This window comes from Pteropus alecto, unplaced genomic scaffold, assembly GCF_000325575.1.
Source record: "Pteropus alecto unplaced genomic scaffold, ASM32557v1 scaffold125, whole genome shotgun sequence".
NCBI lineage: Eukaryota > Metazoa > Chordata > Mammalia > Chiroptera > Pteropodidae > Pteropus > Pteropus alecto.
Genome location: NW_006436888.1, coordinates 2132715 through 2148334, shown reverse-complemented (window position 1 = coordinate 2148334; position 15620 = coordinate 2132715). Strand labels below are relative to the sequence as shown.

Below are 15620 nucleotides of genomic sequence, written 5' to 3'. Positions count from 1 at the left end.
CCACGGGCAGGCGGCCGGGCCCTGGCCAGGCGGGCAGGGGTGGACAGGAGAGAGTGCGGGCGACAGGCTCTGGGGGAGCGTGCCGAGCCCTGACTGCCGGTGCTTTATAAGGCCCGACTGCCCCTGGGCTTGGGGCCAGCCCCTTGTCTACCAGCTAAATTTAGGCCTCGCCGTGGCCCAGAGGGGGCTGGAAATCTTCTCCAGTGAGATTGTCCTGCTGACAGTCCAACACGCGTAGGCCCGTGAGGCTGAGCTCACGGCCCAGCATTCCAGGCCCATCACTCCAGCCCCGGGGCCTCGGCACAGCAGTGGGGAGGGGGCCAGAGCTGTTCCCTTGCCGCTCAGACCCTCGTTCCCAGGACGTTGTGTGTGTGCGGTTTGGGGGGGCGGGCGGTGGTTTCTGTGTCTCCGTCTCCCCCGTCAGCTTGGGGCTCTCAAGGTCTGTGCCTCGCCCATCAGATCACAAGCTCCTTGCGGCCAGGGTTTTCTGTTCCTACCCCTCTCTCCCGAAGATCTGGGTGGTGGGGGATCAAGGCAGAGGGGCCCTGATCCCTGGATCTGGGGATTGCAGGAGCTGCCAGGTCAGGAGGTCAGGGGTGGGTGGAGGACCCCTACCTGTGACCCTGTGTGGGGTGAGGGGCTCCTCCCCTCAGGGCAGATAATGTTCACAGCCGTCTCTTAGGAAGGGTTGAGACAGTGGGGGGGGGTGGCGGGTAGAATGTGCAGCTGTCCCCCTGCCAACTCCCACCGGGACCCAGATTCCACGCTTGCCTTCCCCCCCACACCACACTCTGGAACATTTTGGGGCCCCAGGAGGACAAAGCTACCAGCCTGAGGCAGGACTGGGGGTTGGGCCCCGACTCAGGTAACTCAGTAAATGTCCTTAAAGATCTAGAAGGTTATGTTCCCGAGAACCATCCGCTTGACCTCCAGCTCGGAAAAGATGCCTAGGACCGTGGCAGGAGGGAGTTCAGTGCGAGGCAGAGGATTCCCGAAGATGACGCTTACTCCAGCTCTGACTTCTGGGGTGCCTGCTGGCTTCTGGCCCTGAGCTTTCCGGCTCGGTCCATTGGGTCCCCACAGCTCTGGAAAGAGGTGTCATCCCCATTTTTACAGACAGGGAAACGGAGCCTCTCAGAGAAGGTGGGCTTGCACTGGGTAAGCGGCAGAGCTGGGGTTTGAACCCAGACATACGTGATCCAAAGGCCTCCAGGGGGCCACCTGACCTGAACATATGCGTATGGAGACAGGCTGGCTCAGAAGACCCTGAAAAGCCCCTCTCTGCTTGCCCACAGCTCAGCAGAGCCAGGACTGAGGTCAGGTGGGGCTAGGTGGCAAGGCTAGGGGAAGGCCACTTTAGGTGGGTGGACACTCCGCTGCTGCCCAGGCTGCAGTGTAGGGGTCTGCTGTCCTCTTCAAATCCTGCCTCCTCCCCCACGGAGGCCTCTCTGATTGCTGCAGCCCAGACAAGGGACCCAGATGCCCACAGCACCGCCTGTCTTTGCCCGCCCCGGCGCCTGGCACTGTGACCTGGTCTGTGATTTCTCTGCTGTCCTCTCTCATCTGTCAGACTGGCAATTCCTCCAGGGCAGGGATTCACCTGTGTCCCCTTAGACTGGGGGCTCCTGAAGGTGGGAACTGTTTCTCTTTCCTCTGGCTCCCACAGAGCTTCATTCTTGGTGGGGGGGCTCCATCTACAGGGATAATTACTGGTGCTGGTGGTCCGCGAAGTGGGGCCAAAGCAGTGGCTGGAGCAAGAAGGGTCTCTCACTCCAGTGGAGAGTCATGCCTGGCCCATGTCGCCTGCCCTGGCCAAGGGGGCTGCCAGGAAGTTCCCAGCACTGTGGTGAGATGGGAAGAGGGTGGGGGAGGGGGAGGGGGCCCAGGAGCCTACTGCCCGCCAGGGGAGCAGGAGCCAGTGGCTAAATGCAGACACGCTGTCATGGTGCTGAGGGCCTGAGTCACTGCTCCTGGATGTCAGATCTCATTACCCACCCCTGCCCACCGTTCCTCCTCCCCCTCCCCCTCCCCCTCCCTCAGGCGTCACCCGCACATATACTACATCCACTGGCTTCAGAAGGATCCTGAAAGGTCATCAAGGCCATTCCCCTGTCTCTGGGCATGCCTCTCCCTGTAGATCACAGGGATAGAAGGAGCTCTAGAGATGATCCAATGCCTTCAATCCTGCACCTGCCAAGGCATCCCGATCACCTGTGGGAACTTTTAACAAACACAGACTCTTACCCTGCACCCCAAGATTCCGATCTGGGATCTTGGGAAGGGACCAGGAATCTGTTCTCATCAGCTCCTCACACAGCCAGCCCACGGGCCGGTGTTTAGAAACCACTCACTATGCAGTAGATATTTATTGAGCACCTACTATGTGCCAGGCACTGTTCCAGGCTCTGGGAGACTGGTGCGACCGAGGCAGAGGTAGGCCCCTGCCCCCACAGCTCCCAGGCTCCCCTCATTGGACAGAAGAGGCGACCGGGGCTCTGAGGGATGAGCGACCAGTTGGAGGCAGCAGAGCTGCTCTGGTTTCGAGCCCCCTCCCACCCTCCACTGCCTCCGGTGCTCAGGGGCTGGCGTGTGCCGGAAATGGCTTCGGGAGGGACTTGTCACGAGCACCGCACCACCTTGCCGCCCTCTTCCCGGTTTCCCGGTACTCACACAGCCAGGAGGGTGAGGGTGTGGACACGCGGTGCTGCCTGGCTGGCTGACGCCGGCTGCGAGGTTGTGGCTGGCAGCTGCCCAAGGCCAGAGATGGTTTGGGATGTCAACAGGGCTGCTGGTTATCCTGTTACGGTGGTACACAGTGGACAGGTTGGGGTGGCCAAGGTGACAGTGGGCCTAGGTCCGTGCAGAGCAGAAGCCCCAACCCCACCTCCCACGCTCAACACACACACGTCCTCCTGTTTTGGATTGACTTGGTCTGGCATCTAGGGACAGACGGTGGCTCAGGGTCCCAGGATTTTAACGAGTCATTGAAGGGCCATCGTGATTTTCAGAGGGAGGCTTTGTCTAGGGGAGGTGAGGAGGCCAGTTGTCCCAGATCTCTTGCCCAAATATTCCAAAAGTGCCATCAGACAAAAATCCCTCTGCTTTGTACCCAAACATTGCCCTGATTGATTCAGCTACAGGAGTTTGAGGAGCTCCGGGTAGGGGAAAAGCCACACAGTCCAAGTCTGCTGTGTGACTTTAGATGAGTGACTGCATCTCTCTGATCCTCCATTTATCACTGCGAAATGATGCTCTGTCTCCAGCTCACGGGGTGCTGGGAGGATGAACTGAGTTGTAGACTTAAAGGGCCTGGCACATAGCCAGCACGTCATAGGTGCTTGTTCCCTCACTGTGCTCCCCCGTGTCCTGGCTCCTGCCCTCTACTGGGGTAGGACGAAACCTGGGCATTTACCCAGAAGTGTTGTGCTTCCAGAGGCAGTTTTCTGAGACTGGAGGGGCTGGACACAAGGATCGAGTCTTAAGTTCCTCCTCAGGCCTCGGAGGCCCCTGGACCCCCGGATTTGCTGCCCCTGCTCCAGCTAGTTGGCCTCCTCCCCACCTCTGAGCGGGCTGGGCTGTCAAGGCAGGTCCTGGGAGCTCTGGAGTCAGGCAAACCTGGGAGGGAGTCCTGGATCTTCCCGTTGGCCTCTGTGACCTTGGACAAGCAGCCTCACCCCTCTGAGACTCCATTTCTTTACATCAGAATAGTGCTGCCTCCGTCATCGGGTTCTGTGGGCATTCACTGATTCGGGAGTGGGGTGTTGAATGCAGAGCCTGGCACACGGCAAGGAGGCAGTAATGACAGCTCCTCTCACCTTTCTTCCTTTTTTCAAATCCCTTCCATGCCTAGCTCTGAGACGATCCCTCCCAGTCCTCCCCCCATCCCAAACCCCAGGTCCCCAGCCTGTAGCATGAGCCACATGGCTCTGCTAGCTCTGAGACGATCCCTCCCAGTCCTCCCCCCAACCCAAACCCCAGGTCCCCGCATGGCTCCACTGAGTTGTGGGGAGCCCCTGCTCCTGGCCCCTCTTGGCTGCTCTGGCCTGCACGGCTCAGCGGGCCTGGGCAGTTTCGGTTGGTTTGTCAAGGTCGTTCTTAATGGCCGTGGTAAACCCCAGTAGGGCGCGTGGGGGAGGAAGGGGGGCAGGATGTTGATTGGTGGAACATACACCTGTCCAGGTACAACTGAGCAGCAGGCGAAGGAGTCTCTGTTAGAGGACGGCCATCTGGGGCCACAGCAAGGTGGACGGACATAGGTGAGAGGCCACTGGGTGTGGAGCTGGGGATGGACTCGGGTGGGCTCTGCCAGGGCCGGGGTGGGCAGGCAGGGCCAGAAGGTAGGAAAGCAGGGAGCGGGGAGCCAGCACCTCGTTTTGTCCCTCACGCCTCTCCTTCTGAGCCTGGGCTTTTCCTGCCTCTATGGCCCGAGCTGAGGGGAAAGGGGCTCAGGGCTGGGCACTGTCCGTGGGGAGCCCACTGTGAGAGAGTGACTTCACTGGGCAACAAGACCGCTCAAGCAGGGGGAGCAGCCAAATGTCTAGGGAGGGTGAGAGAGGTGACCGCAGGAGGGGGAGGGGGCTCTGAGGCTTGGGGTCCCGCCTCAATCCAAGTGCTGCCGGACACGGAGGGCACAGCTAGGAAGCCTGTCCCGCCCCGCACATTAACACACACATGCACACCCTCGGTGACACCACAGGGCACACGAGACTTAAGTCTCTCCTGATAACTGCGCACGTGCACACACACGTGCGTGCACACCCATGCACAGGAAAACAGCATCTTTCCTTTTTATCTGTGAGGTAGCAATACGGAAAGGGCCAAGCAGAGCAGCTCAGCAGGGGTCCATCGTCTGTCAGATGCATCAGGGACCGGATGGAGGAGCTGGTAGGGCTGCGGGAGGGCTCCTCCGGGAACCCTGTGACTCTTCAGGACCTGTGGGGCCCATGTCCTCGCATCCGCAGAGGCATCCGAGGTGAGAGCCAGGTCCGCTTCCCCTCCCCATCGAAGACCTCTCAAGACACCACTGCTTACTCAGGCCCCACCTCCCTCACCCATCTGAAAGCCTGAGAGCTGCCTTCCTCCCTCCATTTGCCCCGGACATCACTGCCAGAGTCTTCTGGTGGCAGGGAGGGAAGGGATCTGCCTGTCTCTGGGTCAGACATGCTAGATGTCTGCCCTCTGCCTTTGGGACTGCAGCCCCAGGTCCTGATCACTGCGCCAGGGGCCTTGCTAGGGGCCCAGTGCGTGCTCTCTGGCCTGACACTAGCCCCACAGGTCAGCAACACAGGGGTCTTGCTAGATGCTTGTGTTCTCTAAGCTACGGACCCTGTGGAGATATGAAAGAGCTGTAGCCCCCAGCACTCCCTCCACACCCCTGCCCCCTCGATCATTCTTTTATAAATACCCCAGTACGAAGCAGGGCTTGGGGGAGGGCAGACTGGTCAAAGGCTCCCTGGCAGCGCCAATGAGCCTGGCATTCACTGTGCCGCAACCTTCACTCACCACAAATTTGCCCCTCACATGAGTCGGAGGCCCCTCCGGGCCCCCTTGAATTGAACCACCTGCTCCAGCCCCATGCTGCCCCTGTCCTTCCTGCCCTGAGCTTGCCCAGGCCTCCATGGAAGGGGATGTCTCTGGCTGTGACCCCATGCCCCTGCTCCAGGTGGCCTGGAGTGGCTAAAGCAGAAGCTGTTCCGTGTGGGTGAGGACTGGTACTTCCTGATGACCCTCGGGGTGCTCATGGCCCTGATCAGCTTCACCATGAGCTTCATCGTTCGGCGTGTGGTCCAAGGTGAGCCCTGCCCGGCATGCACGCCTGCTCTGGGCCCAGGGCTTCAGAGCATGCGCACTCGGGGATGCCTGAGGGGCTGCCAGGTGCAGCAGGGCTGGGGGAGGGGTTGGGGTGGGGAAGAAGCTTGGATCCAGCCCTGGTTTTGCTCTTGACTTGCTGTGTGGCCCTGGGCAGGCTCCTGCCTGTCTCTGGGCCTCAGTCTCCTCATCTGCATAGTGAGCAAGAGAGACCTGAATGTTCCCAAGAGCCCTTTCCTCTGAACTCTGTGCTCCCCTCTTTCCTGCCGCCCCTGCTCCCTCTGCTCCCCGCTCCCTCCTCATTCTCAGCTCAGTAGAGAGGGGAGGGCACTTGCCTAGACCACCGTGCTTCAGCAGGCTCTTTCCACCTTGGGGTCTCCCTGAAAGAGGGGGCGTGGGGCAGGAAGGGTCTAACACACCTACTCTGGGAGGCTTACTCGGGTGTCATCATGAGGACCTGCTCCGCACCAGACACTGTCTCGGACGCTTCACACTCTGTCTCATTTCTCACAATGACCCTGTGAGGAAGGCACCAACCATCACTAGCCCAGTTGACAGATAGGGACGCAGAGGCTCTGAGAGGTTGCCCAGTCTTCTTCAGCTAGGGGGCGGCAAAACTGGGTGGGGGTCCAGAGTCCTGCTCCTGCCTCCTCTTGGGGATCTGCCACTCACTGGGTGGCCTAGGCTTCTTCTCTCTGAGCCTCCATTTCCTGGTCAGTAAATGGGCATCTGAGGGCTACAGAGCCTGTGGTGGCTCCCTGACCCCCAGATGTCCCCAGCACACAAGTGGCTGTACCGGGAGATTGGGAACAGCCACCTGCTCCGGTATCTCTCCTGGACCGTGTATCCGGTGGCCTTGGTCTCCTTCTCTTCGGGCTTCTCACAGAGCATCACACCCTCCTCAGGAGGTGAGCCCAGACACCAGGCCGTTTGCCTGTGTGACTTGCATGCAGTCCACGCCGGCCCAAACCTTTCATATCCCTTGGGCTTCTGATGGGGGGAGACAGGAAGCAATAACCCTATTTCACAGCCGAAGAAGCTCAGAAGAGTTGTGTCACTTGCCCACAGTCACACAGCGAGGAGGCCAGATCTCGACTGCTGAGTGCTGATGACTCTGCTTCCTTTCTGAGAGCTTTTCTGGGTGGTGATGGGGGGCACTAGTGGCCTGCAGGGACAGTGCCAAGGGTATTCTCGGGGTGGGGGTTCTGTATGAGGACATAGCTCCTCCAGGCCTCTCAGCTCTGCCTCCAGCTCCAGGCCAGCAGAGGAGAGCTCCAGGTGTGCATCCAGGGTGGCCTAAGAGCCTATCCTGGGTACCCCCCATCCTGCCATAGCCATCTGCCAGGCCCAGTTGGAAGGACAACTCACATCCCCTCTCTGACCCTCAGCTTCCTCCCTGAAATCTGGGTTTATGAATCCTAATTTCTAGGATTCAGGATGACCTGACAAGAGGGTGATTTGAAACACTCTGCAGGGTAAAGTGTTGAGAGTTTAATCCAGAGGTTCTCCCTCCTCCTGCCCCCGGACCTACCCCCTGACAAGGTTCTGGAATCCCGGAGCTGAAGACCATCTTGTCGGGCGTGATCTTGGAGGACTACCTGGATATTAAGAACTTCGGGGCCAAGGTGGTGGGCCTCACCTGCACCCTGGCCACCGGCAGCACCATCTTCCTAGGCAAAGTGGTAAGGGCAGGTGCGAGAGCACCCCCACACCTCACCCTGAACCTTCTTCCGTCTGCCTTTTCCCTGTTGCCCACCCAAGCTGGATCAGAGGAGACTCAGGCCAATGCCTGCCTTTGGGAGTCAGTCTTGGGGAGGAGGCAGGCTGGGTCCCGGGGTTGGGGAGATGGAGGAGGTAGGTGTGGTGTAGCAGCCATGCTGTCTCTGGATGAGATTCCTGCTTCCCGCCAACCCTGGGCCCTGAGGGGAAGGAGGAAGGGCCTATCTCCCCCTAGAGGACGAGACGTGGGCCCCGTGCTCATACCTTCCCCGGCAGGGCCCCTTCGTGCACCTGTCTGTGATGATCGCTGCCTACCTGGGCCGTGTGCTCACCAAGACCACTGGGGAGTCTGAGGTAAGGGGCTCAAGGAGGGCGCCTCTCGGAAAAATGAGGGGGGCGGGCGGGGGCTGGCCCTGAGCCCTGGATTCTGGATTCCCCCAGAACAAGAGCAAGCAAAACGAATTGCTGGTGGCCGGGGCGGCAGTGGGCGTGGCCACAGTCTTTGCTGCTCCCTTCAGCGGTGAGATGCTTCCTTTGCCCCGCCCCCTGCCCCCGAAACCTGGAGCTCGCCCACACCAGACTGACCAGCTCCCTCTGCCCAGTAGAGGAGTCTGGAGGAGGCATAGGAGCTAATTTCGCTCTTGGTTCTAACAGTAGTCTCGCTGTCACAGGGTGGGGGTGGGTGGGTGTCCAGATGCTTCGGGGTTACCGTAGAGAGACTTGGGGGTGAGATCCAGCCCTCTGTGTGGCCCTGGACCAGTGAGTTTACCTCTCTGAGCCTCATTTCCTCATCTGTGAAGTGGGATCATAGCAGTCCCCACCCCAAAGTGCTGTTGTAAGGATTGAGGTGGCTGCGGTTGCACAGGGGTGGCCGTGTTCCCTGGGCAGCTACCCTCCCCTCCCTTCAGTTGAGGACCGAAGAGAAGGGGCGGCCCTGTCTGCAGGCCCTCGGAGAGCAGGACGGGAGGGGTCAGGGCGCTGGGATGGCTGGAGGCCGGGTCTGCCTAAGCCCAGCGTGGCCCCCAGGCGTCCTATTCAGCATCGAGGTCGTCTCTTCCCACTTCACCGTCTGGGATTACTGGAGGGGCTTCTTCGCTGCCACCTGTGGTGCCTTCATGTTCCGCCTCCTGGCGGTCTTCAATAGCGAGCAGGGTGAGCCTCGCCTGGACCCCCTGACTCCAGCCTCCCGCCTCGCCTCCCCTCCCCCTTCTCTCCTCGCCCCCTCTTTTCCTCTCTCTTCCCTTCTTCCCTCCTCCTCTCCTTTCCCTCCCTCCTTCTTCCCCTTCCTGTTCCCCTCCTCTTCTAGGATAGAAGGGAGCTGACCTGTCTTAGGCACAAAGGGTGAGGGGCCCTGACAGTAGAAGGGGCAACGCTGGGCAGGGAGCAGGGGCCAGGGCTGGGGTGGGAGTGTGGTCCCTGATCCTCACTCCCCCCTATCCACCCAGAGACCATCACCTCTCTCTATAAGACCAACTTCCGAGTGGACATCCCCTTTGACCTGCCGGAAATCTTCTTTTTTGTGGTGCTGGGGTGAGTGGTGCCTTGGGCCCCTCAGCGCAATGTGCGTGTGTGTGTGTGCGCGCGCGCGGGGCGAGGGGGGGGGGTGGTCTTCTCCAGGCCTGAACTGCAGCCTTGGTTCTGGGGCTCTGGACTCGCCCGCCCTCCCTGCAGGGCCATCTGCGGCATCCTGAGCTGCGCCTACCTCTTCTGTCAGCGAGAGTTCCTCAACTTTGTCAAGATCAATCCCATCACCTCCAAACTGCTGGCCACCAGGTGGGCTCTGAGCTGGGCTTGCGAGATCCTCTGAGAATTCTCAGCTTCGAGCCCACGACTCCCTTATATAGAGCCCCGCCCCCTGACTGCAGCCCTATCTTCCTACTGAGCTCCCCAAACCTCCCTAGCACACACCCCACGTATGGAGCCCCTATTCCTTCATAATACCCAACTGCAGGTCCCCACAGTCACGAGTCCCCCTGCTTACCTCCTCCGTGTAACCCCCACTCCTCCTTGAGTCCTCACTCCCTCACTGAACCCCACTTTTCCACCGAGCCCCAAGCCCCTTGCTGCGCATCCTCTCCTCCCCAAACCTTGCCTGCCCCCTGGCATTGATACTTTAAAGTCAGCCAGGCCTCCTCTGCCCTAGACTAGCCATGCGCTGGCCCCACCCTGGCCTGGCTGACCTCTGTCCCAAACTCTCCTATTAGCCCTGCCCCCTTGTTACCCAGAGCTATGGTGGGTGGGCCGACCCCCACGGCTCCCTCTCCCTGAGAGGGCCTGGCTCATGACCCTGCCCCATCTGCCTCCTTCTGCCTGAGTGTCAGCCCCCAGGGTGGTGGGGCCCAGGTCCTCTTCCATGGGGTGCTGGCACTGGAGCTTATCCCCCGCCCCCACAGCAAGCCTCTGTACTCTGCCCTGGCCGCCTTGCTTCTTGCCTCCATCACCTACCCCCCCGGCCTGGGCCGCTTCATGGCTTCTCGGGTAAGAGGCCCTGAGCTGGGCAGCGGGACTGGGGAACCCCCTGATTCATTTCCCACTTTCTTCCTGTTGTCTCACTTAACCCCCACGACACCTGGAAGGAGAGGCCTTTGCATCGGTCCGGGAGGCTCTGGGCCAGTCCCAAGGTCTCCCCACGCTGATGGGGAGTGGCAGAGGAGGATATGAGGCGGGGTCCGGCAGTGGCGGGTGGTAGGGACTGCTGCCCCACCCCCCGTGCAGAATTCCGACCTGCTCCTGCTCCAGCTGTCCATGGAGGAGCACCTGGACTCACTGTTTGACAACAACTCGTGGGCGCTGATGACCCGGAACTCGTCCCCGCCCTGGCCCACGGAACCTGACCCCCAGAACCTGTGGTTCGAGTGGTACCACCCGCGGTTCACCATCTTTGGGACCCTTACCTTCTTTCTGGTTATGAAGGTGGGTGTCTTAGGGTCCCCAGGGGCGTGCCCAGAGCCGAGACGAGTCTTGGGTGGGATGGGGGTGCCTCCCCACGGAATGCAGCACAGCGCCTGTGCCTCCCCGCCAGACTCCCTGGCCTGACCATGCCCATTGCGTGGCCCTGGGCTAGACCTTCAGCTCTCCGAACCTTGGTTTCTTTGTTTTGAAAATGGAGTAGTTACTGTGCCTACCTCAAAGGGAAGGTTAAGAGGGAAGAAAGGAGAGCTCCTGGCACACAGTAGGCACTTTGTCAGGGTGAGGTTCCTTCCGCTGGCCGGTGCCTTCCCTGACACCAGACACTGGTGAGGGGCCTGGGCCCGGGCATCCTCGTCCTCCCTGGGACACTCTCCGTCCCGTCCTCCCTGCCCTGCCCGCTCTTTCCCCCAAACAGTTCTGGATGCTGATTCTGGCCACCACGATCCCCATACCTGCCGGGTATTTCCTGCCTGTGTTCATCTTCGGTGAGTCTGGGGCCTGAGGGTCCTAGAGGTTCAGGCATCTGGGGCAGGGCCATGGCTCTGGTCTGCCCCTCCCTCCCCGGGATGGTACTGAGGTTGGTCCCCAAGGATGGAGGGCTGTGGGGGCCGGGTCAGCCCCGCTCCCCTTCCTCACCCTAACTCTGTGACCAGGAGCTGCCACCGGGCGCCTCATAGGGGAGATCCTCTCTTTTGCTTTCCCTGAGGGCATCGTGGCCGGAGGAGCCACCAACCCCATCATGCCTGGAGGCTATGCCTTGGCAGGTAAGTGGGCCAGGTCCCCCTTGGGTGGGCTGGACCTGGAGAATCAGCCGGGCGTGATGTGGTCACTGAGCCCCTCGGCGAGCTCCTCTCCCTTCCCTGAGCCCCCGGTGCGCTCTCCAGCTTGTCTTGTCCCTAACCCTTCATCCTCTTCCTTACTGCCCTTCCTCCTTACGAAGCCCAGGCTTTGGGGCACTTCCAGCCCTGGTCAGCATGTGGCCTCTGGACAACTCCCACCCTAGCCCTTGGCCACAGCCATATCAGCCTTGGCGTCTGCATGAGGCTGGCCCTCGGCCTGAGCCCCCTGCCCTGGCTTTGCTTCCTGCAGGGGCTGCGGCCTTCTCAGGGGCCGTGACCCACTCCATCTCAACGGCGCTGCTGGCCTTTGAGATGACCGGCCAGATCGTGCACGCGTTGCCCATACTGATGGCAGTGCTGATGGCCAATGCCATCGCCCAGAGCTTCCAGCCCTCCTTCTACGATGGCACCATTATTGTCAAGAAGCTGCCGTATCTTCCATGGATCCGGTGCCGAAAAATCAGGTGAGCAGCACTTGCCTCAGGCCGGCTGCCAGAGGCAACGGTGTCTGGGTGGGCTGGGGGTGGATCCCCCCAAACACCCCACTGCAGCTGACCTTGGACGTGGGTGGTGTGGGAGGGCCGACACGCAGCTGCCCTGTTGTCTCCATTCTCTGAAGCTCCCTGAGTGACCTTGGGCCTTGGCCTCCTGGGCCTCTGCACTTTACTAGTCATTAGTCTGTCTTCACAACAGAACAGATGTTGCCCATTGGTGGGAAACTGGGGCTCAGAGACGTGCCATGTCTTGCTCCCGGTCACACAGAGAGTCAGCAGCAGGTCTGGGGGGGCCCCTCCCCGCTCTCCGCTCCTGCTCTGCTGTTCTCGCTGGGACATTGTGTGCTGGAGGTGGAACTGGCGTGGAAATGGGGTTCGAGGTCCTCGCTGGACCAGGTGGGACCACAGCAGCCTCTGTCCCCTGAGAGGCAGGACGAGGAGGCCCTGAGAATCCCAGGTCCCAGGCCCAGCGCCAAACACGTGCCAGCTGCCACCTTGCTGTGGACCTGTTTCCCCATCTGTAAAATGCGATTGCTTTTCAAACGTTAAAGCTTTTTTTTTTTTTTCCTTTTTGCTATCAGACTTTTTTCAAATGACATTCTCTAGGGAAGGATTCTGAATAAAACAGACCAAAGCCGGTTGCGGGGAGGGCGGGTAGCGGGGAGACAGGGATCCAGGGGGCTGAGAATTCAGAGCCAGGCCATACACAGGTAAGCCGGTCCTCAGGTTCCTCTCTACCTCAGGGTTCTAGGAGCTGCTCATTCTGGGAACCTCTCAGGCCCTGCCCACACCTGAGAACCAGCAGAAATCCCCCAGCTCCCCCGCCTTGTCCTGGGGTCTGGGGATGCCCCCACTCCAGGACCTGATGGGACCATCCCTCTGCCCCCAGCTCTCACCGTGTCATTGTGGAGCACTTCATGAACTGTACCATCACCACGCTGGCCAAGGACATGCCACTGGAGGAGGTGGTCAAGGTCGTGACCTCCACAGACTTGGCCGAGTACCCCCTGGTGGAGAGCACAGGTGCCTAGCAGGAAGAGGGGAAGGGAGAGTGGGGAGGGGCATTCTCTCTACCTTCCTCTTGGACCCTGGAGGGTCAGGCCCAGGAAAGGGGAAGCAGGGCATTGGACCTGTCGGGCCGACATGAATCTGGATCCTGGCTCTGCAGCTGCGTGACATTGGGCAAATCACTTCACCTCTCTGAGCCTGTTTCCTCATGAGTAAGATGGAGATTATAGCCATCCTACTTTGAGGTGGCCGAGATGTTTAAATGAGAGATGAGAGGATTCTCGTAAGGCTCCCCACAGTCAGCTCTCGGAATTCTGGAAACCACGCCCGGTGTGCTTGGGGACTAGGGGCAGGATGATGGTGGCACTAGCAGAGTCATTTGGAAGGGCTCTTCCTCTCAGTCTCCCCTTCAAGCGTCCCTCAGCTGAGTCCCCTTCACAATCCCCGATGTCATGAGAAGAACATCTTTTTAAAGAACAATGAATCTGAGCCCTCGTTAAGAAACACATACGCTGAATCTTTGGGAAGGATCTGGCTAGAACATCATTTCCCATTGGGACGAGTATCCTATGAGTGGGAAAGATAAGTTGGGGGTGGGGCAACCACATCCACTCGGGGTCACTGTCAATCTTTACGTCTCCTTTGTGCAAATGAGACCCGGTGTACACTTGGCAAGCATAGCACAGCTGGATTTGGGTCCCCACTTGTCCCTTGGGCAGGTACGGTAAGCAGCAGGCACAGCCATATGGGTCACCCCCATAACCACCCCAAGAGGCATAAAGCCACTTATGAGCAGCAGAACCAGGGGTCAACTCTCTATGAACTACAGTTGCCTCGTCTGGAAAACAGGGACCAATACAGAATGGAGTTGTCAGAGGGTCTCATCCCAGACACCAGGCCCTTCTCCCCACCCAAACTGGGACACCCTTATCCCACAGAACGTGGGATATTAGTGAATATGTTCAAATATCCCATTTGAACGTATTCACTAATGGAGAACCCCTCCTAGAGGCTTCGCCTCGTGGAACAAAGACGGAATTGGCCTCCAAGACAAAGTCCACTCTACCCTTAGAGCCACAGGAAGCAAAAAGCTCCCAACCCGCAGAGCTGGGCTGTGGGACCCTGCTCTCACCCAAGAAATCGCTCGAGTTATTTTTTTAAAAGAGGGAGCACATATAAGCCTAGTTCAGATAAGAAGCAAAAATACCAGGCTGTCCCCTCAAAACTGAATACCTGCAAACTCCAGTGATACTCTGGAGTGAGATTTGCCAAGCCCCCAGCACACAGTAGGACCTCAGAATATGGTGGCCTCCCAGGTTCATGCCTTCACTGGGCTGAGCCGGACATGAAACTTCCTGTGGGAAGTGAGGGATAAAGCCCAGCCCTGGGCACTGACATCTTCATTCAAGTGTCCCAAACCTGCTCCTGCCTTGAAGCCCTGCCTCTTGGGGAACCTTAGGGTCAGCAGACTCCCTCCTGGCCCCCTGGCAGCCTTGGCTACCTCACCGCCACAGCAGAAGCTGAGGGACCTTGGGTAAGACAATTAACTTCTCTGTGCCTCTGAGCCTCAGTTTCTGATTCTACAAAATAGGAGATAATAGCTCCTGACCCATAGGCTGTTGCAGGTTCCCGGAAACATAGTAGAAATGCAAGTTCCATCTTCATAATGCAGCCCTTGCCCTCCTCCTCCCCTCCTCTCTCCTCCTTCCCCTCCCCCTCCCTCCCCCTCCCCGTCTCCCTCTCTCCACTTGTCCAGATTCTCAGATCCTGGTGGGTACCCTGCGAAGGGCCCACTTGGTGCAGGCTCTCCAGGCTGAGCCACCCTCTTGGGCACCAGGGCACCAGGTGGGTACTCGTGTTGGGTGTTGGGAGGGGGTGGGGGGTCATCAGGGTTGTGAAGGGACAGGCCAGCTGACCCGTGGGAGAGGTGGTTTGAGAGGGGCAGCCCGGGGAAGGAGAAGGCTGGCCCAGGCCCCCATAACCCTTCCCCCACCCCCAGTGGTGTCTCCAGGACATCTTGACTCGGGGCTGCCCCACGGAGCCAGTGACCCTGCAGCTGTCCCCGGAGACTTCCCTGCACCAGGTAATGGGGAGACCGGGCATGGGGCAGACAAGAACTCTAGGGCGGAGGGGAGGAGCCTGAGAGGGAAACTTTAGCTCCAGCTTTCCTGGCACACAGTGTGGCTGCCTGTAACTCCTGGGCCCACTTGCTCATCTGCAGAACAGACATAGCAGTTCCTGCCCTCTCTGAGCCTCGCTCCGGGGATGTTGGATGATGCAGAGACTAGAGAAGTGAGAGGACTTGCAAAATAGAAGCCTCCGGGTAGAGAGAGGCAGTGGTTAAAACTATGTCCTTACATCACAGCACACATGGGTTTCAATTTCAGACACACCACATTCTTTCACCCTGTGTGATCTTGGGCAAATTATTTAATCACTCTACCTGCTGATACCAAGTCCTCCATACCCCACGAACACAGAGCCTGCAACACTGGGTCAGGGAGGGGCAGAAGCAGGCTGGGGACCTAAGGATGGACCCAACCTCTCGGTGCCACAGGATGATGCTAGATTAACAGGACTTTTCCACTGGTCCCTTGTGTGGACTCTGGCAACCCCTGCTGGTCACTTTGGACATTGCTCCTGATATTCCACCCACCATCACCCACCCGCTTCCCTTCCCGGCTGAGAGACGTGGGGGCATGGGTACCACCGGGCAGAGCCCAAGCCAGAGCCTCCACCTCTGCTCAAAGCCCTCAGGTTAGGGAGAAGTTGAAGCCAGAGGGGCGGGTGGGTGCCATCTGTCCTTCAGGGTTTCCCAATGACCCTTCTTCCAGGCACACAA

The 15620-nt window shown here is 59.5% G+C and overlaps 1 protein-coding gene across 1 annotated transcript in view; it reads left to right on the top strand.

Annotated features, from left to right (window-relative positions):
- The first annotated feature begins 4872 nt into the window (after window positions 1-4872).
- LOC102898934 (chloride channel protein ClC-Kb) overlaps window positions 4873-15620 on the top strand; it is an 11207-nt gene continuing 459 nt past the window's right edge. The window contains exons 1-17 of the mRNA XM_006914417.1: window positions 4873-4972; window positions 5663-5791; window positions 6588-6716; window positions 7351-7490; window positions 7804-7881; window positions 7969-8047; window positions 8554-8679; window positions 8973-9057; window positions 9199-9300; window positions 9921-10005; window positions 10267-10440; window positions 10853-10922; window positions 11091-11201; window positions 11527-11740; window positions 12660-12793; window positions 14535-14623; window positions 14778-14861. Of these exons, the coding sequence (XP_006914479.1) occupies window positions 4873-4972; window positions 5663-5791; window positions 6588-6716; window positions 7351-7490; window positions 7804-7881; window positions 7969-8047; window positions 8554-8679; window positions 8973-9057; window positions 9199-9300; window positions 9921-10005; window positions 10267-10440; window positions 10853-10922; window positions 11091-11201; window positions 11527-11740; window positions 12660-12793; window positions 14535-14623; window positions 14778-14861 (1929 nt within the window). The remainder of the gene's footprint in view (window positions 4973-5662; window positions 5792-6587; window positions 6717-7350; window positions 7491-7803; window positions 7882-7968; window positions 8048-8553; window positions 8680-8972; window positions 9058-9198; window positions 9301-9920; window positions 10006-10266; window positions 10441-10852; window positions 10923-11090; window positions 11202-11526; window positions 11741-12659; window positions 12794-14534; window positions 14624-14777; window positions 14862-15620) is intronic.